This window comes from Octopus bimaculoides, chromosome 26 (genome assembly GCF_046866305.1).
Source record: "Octopus bimaculoides isolate indiv1 chromosome 26, ASM4686630v1, whole genome shotgun sequence".
Classification (NCBI taxonomy): Eukaryota; Metazoa; Mollusca; class Cephalopoda; order Octopoda; family Octopodidae; genus Octopus; species Octopus bimaculoides.
In genome coordinates, this window is record NC_142953.1 from 3,204,888 (window position 1) to 3,218,923 (window position 14,036).

General features: G+C 34.0%; 1 protein-coding gene across 2 annotated transcripts in view; it reads right to left on the minus strand.

The window, feature by feature from the left end:
* Positions 1 to 10,291: 10,291 nt before the first annotated feature.
* The window catches only part of LOC106871981 (G protein-coupled receptor kinase 1), a 151,430-nt gene continuing 147,685 nt past the window's right edge, over positions 10,292 to 14,036 (minus strand). The window contains exons 17-19 of one of the 2 annotated variants that reach the window (XM_089343058.1): positions 12,640 to 12,782; positions 11,946 to 12,062; positions 10,292 to 11,699 (exon numbers count right to left, since the gene is read on the minus strand). In XM_089343058.1, the coding sequence (XP_089199184.1) occupies positions 11,553 to 11,699; positions 11,946 to 12,062; positions 12,640 to 12,782 (407 nt within the window). In that variant the 3' untranslated portion in view covers positions 10,292 to 11,552. Of the gene's footprint in view, positions 11,700 to 11,945; positions 12,063 to 12,639; positions 12,789 to 14,036 lie in introns of both variants that reach the window. The other variant, XM_089343057.1, reaches the window with a different exon arrangement.

Genomic DNA, 14,036 nt, shown 5'->3' on the forward strand with positions numbered 1-14,036 from the left:
GATTAATAGAAAACAATGTCAATAGATAAGCATTGCACTTGACAAGAGTAATCTGAATGCTAACGAGTTTAAAGATTGAAAACGAATAATTATCTGGGAATTTACATTATCAGTTGATAATAATAATAATAATTCTTTCTAATTTTGGCACAAGACTAGCATTTTGAGGGAAGGAGTTTTAGTCACAACACAAGTACTTGACGAGTACTTTATTTTACCAATCCTTGCAGGATTTGAACTCAGATGCTGCTAAGCATTTTGTCTCATGTGTTAATGATTCAGCCAGCTTGTTGCTTTAATAATGAAAGTATTTCTTTCTAATGTAGGCCCCCCCCACCTCCAAAAAAGAAAAAAACAAACAGTCCAAATGACCATCACCATTTGCTTTCATAAGATGGATTGGTTAAAGCTGACAGTACAAATCCTTTTATATAACTTTGATGGCTTGAAAGACATTATTTTTCCCTAATTTGCTCTACAATAAAATCTTTAACGAGCCGGAGTGAAAGTGGTGACAGTTTCATACACGCACGCACGCATGCACGCACGCACGCACACGCACGCACGCACACACACACGCGCGCACACACACACACACACACACACACGTGTGGGTAAAAGTAGGTCTACAGTTGCTTGAAAATATCAACAGAATGTTCTTTTCATTTCTCTATTTCTTTTTTAGAATAAGAATGCAAAGAACATTCTGCTCCTATAAAGCAATTGTATGCTTACTTTTTCCCACCCTTATATATGTGGAACAAAACTGCATATACACATACATACACGTAGGCATATATACAAAAGGGTGATGATAGTTTAAGTTTGATTAAACACGGTAGATGAAAGGAAAATAAAAACAGCAACGGAAATAAACGTTTATCATAATAATAATAATAATATTTTGTTTTACAAAGATAAGAAACTTCAGATTTATGTTGAGCGGAAGGAAAATTGTGCAGTTTATGGTTATACCCCACTACCATCAGGGCCCCGGGGGCATTAGAATTTGTGACACAGAAGAATTAGTTCCATAATGAAGTGGAAACAATCCCTTCTTTTATAGTTTTTCTATACATAAACTTTGGATATATTTTTATATTTATACATTATATATATAATATATATACATACAGACAAAATATATACATTACATAATTTATACTTTTGTGTGTAAGCAGGTATAATATATATATATTGTATTTATAGATATATACACATGAATTTTATATAGTCTGTGTGTGCATGTGTTTGTATACACACATGCTCATTCACATTGAGCGAAGATAAAGTATGGCTGGAACATGGCTAACGCTTATTTATCGTTAATTTTTAGCAAGTGTTGAAGGTACAAAAATAGAAAGACAAACTCGTAGTGTATGTATTTGTAATGTAGTGAAACATGGTCTTCCCCACCCCTTAGCAATGCCTGTGACTCAATATCTGAATGAGTGTCTAGCTAACTATATATATGTGTGTGTGTGTGTGTGCCAATAACGCTTATCAATCAAGAAGAAAATAAGCAAAAGTGATGCAATTTGTAGTTTTAAAAACCAACAAAATAAGGGAATGATTTTCAAGCAACTTCACATGGACATCAGCACAACTAATGTGTTCTCACACACACACAGGCATATACCTGAACGACATTTGACAGTATGTCGTTGGTTCCTATTGTGAAAAAAAATTGAGAACCAAGAAGACACACGAAGGGAAATCAAAACAATATGAAATTCATTAATTCAGAAAAGTTTGTGTATATATGTGTGTGTATATATATAAATATATATATGCAGAAATACTGAGAAACATTACCTGACTGAGACAGCTCTTTTTTTCCTCTTTTAGGAAAGAAAGTCATATCCCAACTGCAAACATTTTAGGAATATATATATATATATATATATATATATATATATATATGCATGTATACATATTACATGGGTTAGCTCATGTTACAAGTAGTTTCAAAATCACTCAGCAAAGTGGATTAGTTTATTTTCATGAAACTTGTTTAACTTACTCCTGGCTTACTCATGTGTGAACTGCTCTGTGCACCAAGGAAGCAGGCCTTTATTGCTATTCGGGTTAGGAGCATTCTGGGAAGGCCGACTCATCTATGCTGGTCAGAATGTATGAATTAAGTCTAAAAGTGCTAAATTGAGTTACTTTCTGTTTACCAAGCAAAACAACTTGTTGATCCCTTAATAAGAATCTTGGTTGATGAAGACCATATAAACAAGTGTAATTCAAGAGAGAATTTAGCTGCTCTTTTTAGCAGATCATGTAACCATATAGTAAAGCTGCACTCTGATTGGTTCCTACCTAAGGGGATTAGCAGGGATGGTTGTTTGGCCTCATTAAGTAGATCTGTAGTTAAACACTTTGATGGCCACTACTAAGCTGTGTGTGCGCATATATATATATATATCTCTCTCTCTCTCTCTCTCTCTCTCAGAAAACAAAGCCATTGATCTCAGCCTGTTGTAACTCCCTATAGATTAAACAGTGGTCTGACCAACTGTTCAATATGTATGTGTGTGTGTGTATATATATATATATCTATACACACACACGAGGGTGTATTGAATGAAGTGAATGTAGACAATAAGCTTTTGGTAATTATACAGGATGAAAAGGAGAGACTTGGGGTGGGTGGTGGGATAAGAAAAGGGGAAAGTGGGTTCAAATTAGTGGTGGGCAGAAAGTAGATCTCGTAAATGAATCAGGTTGTCATGGAATTAGAAAGCAACTCTCTTGTGTATTGTTTTATTTTTTAAAAAAACAATAAACAAAAAACATCAACTTTTCATTAATTATTTTCTGCTTGTTTTTTTTTTCTTAACTTTTTTTTTTCAAAGCAATTAACAATAACTTTAACAACAACAACAACAGATAAACATTTTTTCCCTTTTTTTTTTTTTTTTAGAAAATAATTAAAAAAAAAAAACTGAAAATACATTTCCAAGTGTCAACAGAAACTCTAATTAAATGAAAAATATAAATTACAAAATAATAATAATAAAGTAAAAAGGGGAGGAAATCCAATGAAATTTTGTTGAATCATGTGGAGAAGATGTATATTTGTTTGGTCAACCTACCTCTCCCCCCTCCCCCCCTTGTACAAATAAATCATGAAATATGTTGTCTCCTAAATCCGTGTTGGTGGTGGTTCTCTGAACACCTCCAACCCACACTCGCTATCAAACCTGAATGCAAATAACTCCGCATCAACGTTTGTTTCGAGTAAACAGCTAACCCATCTCCACCTACCTATTCACACACACCTGTGTGTGTGTCTATACATACATATATACTTATATATATATATGCGTCTGTGTATGTAATGTGTTTGCCATTCATCTCATTAAGTGAAGGTGATTAGCTAATCCACACGGTAGGTAACTTCACTATCATTAAATAAAATGTGTATGTTTTACGCAGATATATACACACACACACACATGTATGTATATATATATATATCATAGAGAAGATGTTGTAAAAAAATTGTAATACCACTGATAGCATTCGAATGCTACATGTCTGCAAAGCAATATCAGAACTTTAAACCGACCAAACTAAAGCCCCCTAACACCTAAATAGCTTAGGTTACATATACCAGTGGGGCCCGTCACTGGAGATCTTGGTCTGCACAATATCCAGATAGGATATTACATAGATTTCTGATATAGAGTACATACATACATACACACACACATATATATTATTCTTAAACAAGCTAAGAATATTATTGATGGTAATTTTGGAGCTTCAGCCAGCTAAGCCATTGTTGACAGTCTGGCATTGGCTTAGATGGCTGAAACTTCAAAGTCACTGTCAGTAATATTCTTGTTTAAGAATAATAAATTTGTAGTCTACAAAAGTATAGAGTAACCCATCAAATTAATGTAAAATAATTATAGCTAATCATAAAAACAAACATTTATATATAGGGAAACTCTGCTCCTCTTAGCCACTCTTGGCCCTCAATCTATTCTGACCCAGTGTAGTAGCACCTGCCAGGGTCCTAGTTACAGGTTAATTAGAATGTCATGGAATTGCCCCCGGAAGAAGGTCTTTCACAGACCCAGGGCAGATGAGGCCCTTTGCCTCTTTAGCTGCTTATGTACTCCACACAAATCCTGCATCCTGATAACTGCTGGATTCATGGCAGTACAAAAGTGCTCCAGCATGACTTAAACAACTAACAAAGGAAAAGAGCCAATAATTAGTTAAAGTTTAAAATCTCACCCCAGCATGCCCCACCACCTATTCCTGGTTCATTCTTATATGCTCTTTTACGGGTTTAGTAGCAGTCAATGGACTGTGCCCTTACTGGAGGCAAAAGTGCCCTCAAAGGATAATTACTGGTTATATTAGCATCAATACTTGCGGTTTGGTACTTCCAGTTCTTGTGTTATTAACCATGAAAGGCAAAGTTGACATAAGCTGGATTTGAACTTAGAACTTTAAGGGATGTGATCCAATACCATGATGTGGTGTACTTTGTATCTATCCCTTCCCCCATATTGTCCTAACTAATCCTTTCCATTTTTATTTTTCCCCCTCTTTGGCTCAGAACTCAATAAGGTGAAAACAGTTTAGTCTTGGCGCTCTGTCTGTGCCATCTCCCACCCAGGGGTCTGAAAGGAAATAAATAGAAATGAGTAAAGGAAGAAAAGCAATCTATTATTGAATAAAGAAGTTTCTACAACAAGGAGGAGGAGGAGAAGATGAGAGAGGAGGAAGAGATGAAAGCATGATTTTAAAGGTTCCTGGATGTGTATGTATGAATGTCTACTGAACATGCAACGGTTTTGTTAGGTGAGGGCAGTGTTCTTAACCCACTTCCACCAGCTCATCCCCATTGAGCAAGACCTATGATCAAAATGTATTCCAAATGTGACCATCCAGTCTTTTCACTTTTTTTTGTCCCGGCATGTCTAGGACGACATTAACATGTTCTTCCGAGCTTTCATTTTAATTAAAAGAAAGTTTTTCTGTTTTTAAAAACAGTAGGGTGTGATTTCAAGCAGGCTAAGGGGCTGATGGGAACCCAGATCCTTCCTCCCTCCCTTCCTCCACCACATTGATAACATTGTCATCATCATTGACGAGTAAGAGAGAGAGAGTGGGCAGAGCAAGCACCTTGTTAGGATAGCATAAATAGATTAATTGAAACAAACATTCCATCCAATGTTTCTGGTGGTGGACATCTGCACCTCCCCCCATCATTATTATGATAGAACAGTTCATGTTTTAATAAAAACATTTGACTCCCCCACCCCCCCACATCTCTTTCCCTTATGTGAAAGACATCAAAGAATTTAATAATGTGTGTGTGTGTATGTCTATCCATAATTCTACCTCTCACTGTCTCTGTATAATACTCTGCTTGTATATTTTCTATTTATAGTTGTTTTACATAGGTTGTTGTTACTCCCCCCCCCCCTTCATTCAGTTCCAGAAATCAATTCACAAATCTCAAAAGATCAAAAAAAAAAAGTAATTCCCCCTCCCACATATAGATATACTTATACACACACACACACACACACGTTGCAAACATATTAGTTAAAATTCAAACATTGACCCTAGTAAATATTTACACGGCAGGGGGGATAGGATGGGGGCTGGGGAGGGATGAGGAGCTGATAACATTATTTATTATTATTGGGTGCTGTTTGGTAGAGAAGAGAGTGTCAAACAGCAACACACCTCCAATTTCCACCAACAATTTCTGATTAAGAATATTTAAAGAAAAAAAGAAAAAAAAAGGATGGGGGGGGAGAGTTAAAAAAAATAAAATAAAAACTTTTTTGTCACGGACAATAAATATTTTAATAAATTACAAATTGGTACTGAATTGAAATGAAATAAAACAAAACACCTTGTAGTCACACTGCTTTGGCAATGGCATCAAACCATAGCCAAAAGATCTACCATTTATTCTACAGGACACACGCACACACACACACACACACACACACACACACAAAAAAATCAATAATGGTTTTAAGGATGTTAAAGAATATTTCTTGAAAAACAGAATTTAGCCATTTGAAGGTGTGAAATTGCTGCCTCTCTCTCTCTCTCCTTCTCTGGCACTCTTTCTTTCTTCCTCTCTTTCTAATAATTTCATATAATTATTTTTATTTCATTTTTGTCAAAATTAAAAAGAAAAAATATTTAAAAAAATATTTTCTTTCCTTCCAAGTAAATTAAAATTTTTTTTTTTTTGTGTTGAGACAAATTTTAAGATTCCTACCACAAAACTCTTCAGCTAAATCATTTCACAAAAAAATCACAGGAATGCATACGAACTGGTGTTTAATTACTCGTGTAATTATTATTATTATCAATAATTAATAGATGGAAATATCTGCCAGGTCACCTCCTCCTCCTCCTTGGTGCGGGATGCTAGTCTATCATAAAAAATCCTCTCCCCCCTAGAAAGACCAGCTATCTACTCTTTCTGCCCCCCTTATAAACACAGTTAAGTCAATCTCACTCAGCTCAAAAAAAAAAAAAAAAAAACGGACCCTTTCCCATCTCGGTCCCCAGCAAACTCTGCAATGAATGTAAGTTGTAGCTTAACAGTCAACAGCGTTGATGTGTTGAGATCGGTGTTATCCATCAACGAGTGATCAGGGACGTAAGTGATGGCGAGAGACTGGCTGTTATGATGTGACCAAGAGTTTGATCTGAGGGCCAGAGACTCGTTTTTGCCAAGGGTTTTTACTCTCTATGCCATGCTGCTTGCCAAAAGTAGTATTTTTTTTTTTTTAAAAGGGGGGAAAAAAAGGGGTTTTAACATAAATTTTTTGGAATGTTTTAAATTCTTATTAATTATTTATTAATAATAATAATAGTAATAATCATAAAAATCCATCACAATTTCAAGGAGACTGAAAGATTAGTTTTTATGTTTTTTTCATCAGGAAATTTCTTTGTATTCTTCAAGACAGCTAAAAGTATTTCTTTTTCTGCTGCCTGAACAATGACAACCAAACTATCTGCACATATCTTCCAAACATTAGAAAAAGTGGGATTATTTGATCCACTGGGGATGAGGTGTACACAGCCGAACTAAATGAAGGTAAAGACTGCATTTTACTGAGACCCTTAATAATTGGTACCCTGAAAGTCCTGAAAAGAACAAATGGAAATGGTGTGTATATGGGTGTGTGATGAATATTGTGCAGGGATGGAAGGAAAACGGTTAACCACTTTAAGTGACAAGAGTTAGGACCACCTACATGAGCACAAATATCTAATGACACACTACTGGGGGGGGGGGGGGACGAGAGGGTCAGGTGTCACATTTGTTTCCGATTTAGGCTCTGGGCCAGCAATTTTGAGCAAGGGTGTGTCAGTCAGTTACATTTACCCTAGTACGTGACTGATTCTAATTTATCAATCCCCCCCTCTCTACCACTTAAAGAAATAAAAAGCAAAGTTGGGCTTGGAGGGATTTGAACCCAGAATGTAAAGAGTCAGAAGAAATACTGCAAAGCATTTTGTCCAACTCTCTAATGATTCTGCCAATTATCTTGCATGCAATAATAATAATACTAATAATGGTTTCAAATTTCGGCACAAGGCCTGCAGGTGCAGGGGAGGGGGAAGAGTCAATTAAATCGACCCCCAGTGTTCAACTGGTACTTTATTTTGTCGACCTCGGCAGGATTTGATCTCAGAATGTCAAGACAAAATGCCACGCTAACAATTCCCCTAGATTGCTGCATTAATAATAACCCTAATCCTTCTACTATAGACACAAGGCCTGAAATTTGGGGGAAGGAGGCTAGTCAATTACATCGACCCCCCAGTATTTTACTGGTACTTAATTTATCGACTCAAAGATTTTTTTTTCTTTTTATATAAAATTTATTTAGTTGTTGTTTCTCTCAGACAAAGTTTAAATCTCTTTTACAAGTGACTTCATTGAAAGAAGAACATTAAATAAATAAATAAATCATAGTAATGGTGGTAGTGCTCCTCCCTGGCCACAACCCTACAACTGAAACAAATTATCAGTTGTCTCTTAGTGAATCGCTTATTAATTTTCTATCAATTATTATTATTATTAAGGTGAGGGGGAGGGGTTCCTGCATGAAAATAAAGGTCAAAAACGAACTAAAAAACACTTGTACAATAAATACAATGAAATCAATATGTGTGTGTGTGTGTGAGTGAGAGTTTGAGAACCAGGTTTTCATAATAAACTGAAAGTAGAAGGGTGGGGTGGTGGTAGGAGGAAGAGGAGAAGTGGAAAGGGTGGGGGGAACAGAACCCAGAGGGTCATGGAAATGGCATTGATGATAATGTTGAAGGACTGGAGGGAGTAGATGAAGCAGAAACATTAGCATGAGTCAAATAATTATGGGATAAAAGAATCTGGAACTAAAACCTACATTGAATCAACCAAAGAAAGTGTGTGTGTATATATATATATATATATATATATATATACATAAATGTGTGTGTGTGTGTGTGTCTGTATACAATTAGCATGATAGAACACCACTGAGAGTAAAAAGGGGTCAGTTTGACTAGTTCCCTTAATGGATTAGAACCTACATCCACGGCAAGGTCCACTTTATATGGCAATATTTAAATTACATTCGTTTATTCTTTTTCAACTCTAATTTACATATATAGACATGTATGTATATACACGCGCACACACACACACCCACACATACATATGCACATATATATATATAAATATATTTCATAAGGTATGTTTAAAGATGTGATTATATATACATACACATACAATTACACACACACATACAGAAATATAAGGTGTATCTGCGTTGTGTGTATGTGTGTGCGCATGAAAGTATGTCTGAATGCATACATACAAACACAGATATATTTATATATGTATATATACATATTATGCACATACACTTTTTATTTATTTATTTATATATATATATATATATATATATATATATATATATATATATCACACCTAAATACATATATGTGTATGATATATGTATATTTTTTCACACCTATATATATATATATATATATATATATATATACACCATTTAATGTCCATGATCCATGCTGGGATGGATTGGGCTAAATAAATATATATATGTCATCATTATTTAATATCCAAGTTCCACGCTAGCATGGGTTGGACTAAATATATATATATAACGTGAGAGAGTTAGGGGTTGGGGGTTCAACCCACTAAGGGATATATATATATATATATAATGTATGTATGCATGTGTATAATATATATATATATATATATATGTATATACATATGTATTGATGATAAAAAGCTGGTAGTAGATGCTGTTAAAATAATACACTTTTACAAATTTTTTTTTTCAATCTAAAGACTGCAAAAAAAAGAATTTCCAGATCATTTCTAACATCTTCACATGATAGGTCGACAAAAAAAAAAAAAAAAAATCCATTATAATTAAAATATAAATATAGAAGAAATCTTATAAATTGGCATTTGTTATTTCTTTTCTTTTTCTTTTCTCTCCTTGGCTTTCAAATACAATTTTATTTATTTATCAATATTTTTTTGTTTATGAGTTGTTTTTATGTTTCAGATTTTCATTGAATCCTTACTGTTTTTTTGTCATTAAAACATTACATCTTTTCCAGCAAATATTTTTTTAATCTTTTTTTTTTTCCCGCCATATTTTCTAGTCGTTTTTTTTTTTCTCAGCTTCTTTCTTTCCATTTTTGCAGTGTCCCAGTCTCAAAATATAATAAATAAGTTTGTTTTTCTTTTAAAAAAAAAAAAAGCACAAATTACTGTCTCTCTCAATCAATAAAGTCAAAATTGCAAGGACAAAAAAAAAAAAAAAATTTTTTTTCTTTTTCCACATTATTATTATCTCTTACATCTTAAATTTCATATTATTTTGCACATATTTTTTCTTAAAATCATTTTTTTAGAGGAGTAAAGTTTTTAATTAAGTACATTTTAAAATAATATTTTCTTTTTTTTTTTTTTTTGCATGTGATAGTTTTTCAGGGAAGAGAGAGAGAGAGAGAGAGGTAGGGGGGAAAGGATAGGTGAAGATTTAAAATTTAAAAATAATAAAAAAAAAACCAACTAAAATATTGAAATCAAAGATATGTTCATCCTAAATTTCTTTGCCTTTTTTTTTTTGTTACCAAAATCTGGCTACTAAAAGAAAAAAATATGATATAAAGATAAAAATTATGGAAGAGGGACAAAAGGAGGAAAAGGTGAGGGACAAAAAGACAAAAAAAAAAAATTGCTGTTTTTTTTGGGGGGGGGGGGGAGGAAAGGAGTCTGGATGAAATCTGAGAGAGAGAGAGACACAAGAGATTCAATATATTCAAAGTGAGTTCAAGTGAAGCAATTTGGTGAACATTTAAACCAAGCTGAAGAATTGGTTAGTCTTTGTCCCCCAGGGTTCAAATTTTGAGAGTGCAAGAGACAAGAGAAAAAAAAAAAGTTTGTTTTGTAGTTAAACTTCATTGCAAAAAGAAAACAATTTAGGTTATATTTTCTTTGTATGTATATATATATATATATATATATATACACACACACACATATATATATATTTTTCACCATTTGTACAAATTTGTTTCATTTCCTATCTTTCTCATCTGACTATTTTTTTTCCTTCTCTCTATCAAAGAAAAATGCATCATCTAAATACCAGCACAGGAATATGTGTATATATATATGTATGCATATATACACATACACACACACACATATATATATATATATATATGTGTATGTGTGTGTGTATATATACATATAAATATACGCACACATATATATGAATATATATATATATATACATACATATATCAACAAGTGTCTTTTTTTATGCTGTATCTTCTGAAGTTGACAGAAAATTCTAATTTGTTGGTTGAACAATACTGTCATATATATAAATATATATACACCTATATATATACACACACACATGCACACACACACATTTGTGAGACAAAAAATTTCAACACCCACATCAACATTTAGAATAAAGTAAACAAGACAACCGAGACAAGAAAAGGGAGAAAGGAAAAGAAAAAAAAAAAAGGAAAAATTTCTGACTTCCCCCCTACCAAAAATTAGTCCAGAATTAATTAATTAATTAACAAGACATGAATTCTTGGTGGGGGTTGGTCTTTGATTTCCAGTTGCATTGGCCGACTAAAATTGGCTGGTTTCTAAAAATGTTACTCTTAAATAAATACTTTGTATGCATCTATATATTTATATATATTTATATATATATATGTCTATGTGACTGCATATATATGCATGTCTGCATTATATTTTTTTTTATTCATTTTTTTTTCATCTTTTTGCTGCTTTGGTGTGATGGGAGAGCAAGAGAAAGAAAGAGATGTGGAAAGACAAGGGGGGTGGGGTGGAGGTCAAAAATGAATTAACACCAACATCCCCCTCTTCCCCTCCCCCCTTGCACTGGGTTTAAAAATGGTTGGCAACATTATTTCCAATCTAGAAGTCTCTAGCGCCGCCGTTTTTGCTAAGGAGAACAGTGCTTCTAACTGCCATTGCTATTCCTGTGTTCAATTGGGATGTCAGCTCCGTAAAGCTTACTGGCCTTCTTGTTCATTTTCGACTGCATTTTCGTGGAGGCCCGGAACCCTCCTAATATCTCTTCCTTCCACTGGTGTATTATCACTTTATCCTGTAGAAGTACAAACAGAAATAACAGGAATTACAATTCAGCATCATCAGATACTAACAACAGAAATCAGACTGAAACAACTTCCAGCAATAATTATAACTGTCCTTAAAATAGGGACCACGCTGGAATGGGACTAAAAATGTAAACCACGACACCAACAAAACCAATTACATCTACTTACACATGCATATATAAACACATACAGACACATATTTCTCAAGAATGTTGACAAGATGTGCCACTCACCGGGGAGGTTATTACCAACTTGGTTTCATTCTTTAATACCATCACAATGCAGTTGTCTGTTTTGTTCAGTTTCTGGAATTCGTGGCAGACTTCTTTTATGTCGTACATAGTTATAAGCTGAAACGGAAGCAAGAAAAAGAGAGAGAGAGAGAGTGAGTGCATGAAGAGAGGGAGGATCATTCAAAACAATTCATGATCAACAGATGTTGCATTAATTATAATTACTTTATGATAATTAACCAATAATTACAATAGACGATAATTTTCTCACAATTTTGTTACAATTACAAAGTAATACTTTAACAAATCTCCCCCCCCCCCACTTTTTAATTTGAAGTATTTTAATTTCAGACAATGCAGTGACAATGATTAAAGAAGATGGAGAAAGTATTATTCACAATATTTTCTCTGTTAGAAATATATTTATTATGTTCATCATAGTCTTCTTCCATTTTTTTTTCCCCATTGTATTCCCAGATGATGGATGGTTTTACAATCTAACACAACTGTTTCCCATAAGTGTGAGGACAACATTGTTAATATGTCCTGCTCGTCACCAGCCCCTCTCAGCTAATGAAGGGTGGAAGGTAAGTTTACCTGTTTTCATTCTTACTTGGTTTTGAGAGCTAAACTAATTCAAGCCATTGAACTAATGCATTACAGAGGCCTTGCACCAAATGTAAAACAGACTCACCTCTACTTTATTTTTCTGTATACCGCCATCTCGGTTCTTCTGGTAAAATTCTAAACGGTTGGGGTAGAGCCGTAAGTGCCTCTTTTGCCACGAATTTAAGAACGGACCACCAAGCTTTAAGATCTCTCCTTCCACAATCACATCTGTACCTGTTTGCGAGAAAGAGAACAATAATAATAACAATAATAATAATGATGATGATTTAAAATTTTAGCACAAGGCCAGCAATTTCAGGACGGAGGGTAAGTCGATTACATCAACCCCCAGTATTCAACTGGTACTTGTTTTATCGACCCCGAAAGGATGAAAGGCAAAGTCGACCTCGTTGGAAAGTGAACTCAGAATGTAAGGACAGACAAAATGTGTCTAAACATTTCGCCCAGCATGCTAACAATTCTGCCAGCTCACTCCCTTGATAATAATAATAATAATAATAATAATAATAATACAGAGCATCTGCAGAAAACAATCTTGCTTGGAAATATACAAATCCTTTGCAGAGTTCCCAAAGCATTAACTTGGGTTCACTTGTTGCAGACACCTTGTTACACTCTACAGTTATGTCAGACTGGAGCACTGAAACAAGGACAAGGACACACAGACATAGATGTTGACAGAAACAAAGATAAAGGGGGGGGCAGCAAAAGGAGATAGACATTGCTGTGGCTTAAGTACTGGCAGCAACTCATTACTACACACGCACACACACACACACACACACACACATACACTCACACACACACACACATATATATATACACGCACTCACATACATAGACACACACACATATGTATACACTCACAAACACATGTGTATGTGTGTGTAAAAGCAGATGAACAACAATATCGGTTCATAAGCCAATCCTTTGGTGGCAGACACCATTGTATAGCTAACAGCTCAAGTCCATCAGTCTGACATAACAAATAAAAAAACTGGTCATCAAAGCAGGACATTACATAAGCAACAAGAATAAAGCGAAAAAAAAAAGAAAAACAATGCAAAAAGAAAACAAACAAAAAGAAAAAAAACAACCCAGCTTCTTACAAAGACAATTATTTATATTTGTGTATATGCATATATATACAATACATACATGTGTGTATATATATATATATATATGTGTGTGTGTGTGTGCATATATATGCCTATATACAATGCACTCACATGTGTGAGTATATATATATATATATTGCCTATATATATAATACACACAGGTGTGTGCATATATATATATATATATATATATATATATATGCCTATACACAAATACATATTTATATATGCATCTACAGACCACATGCACACACTACATACACAGATATACCAATATTAAGTTATATGTGCCTGCACACAGAACATACAGGAAATATATTTAAAACACACACATATATGAACA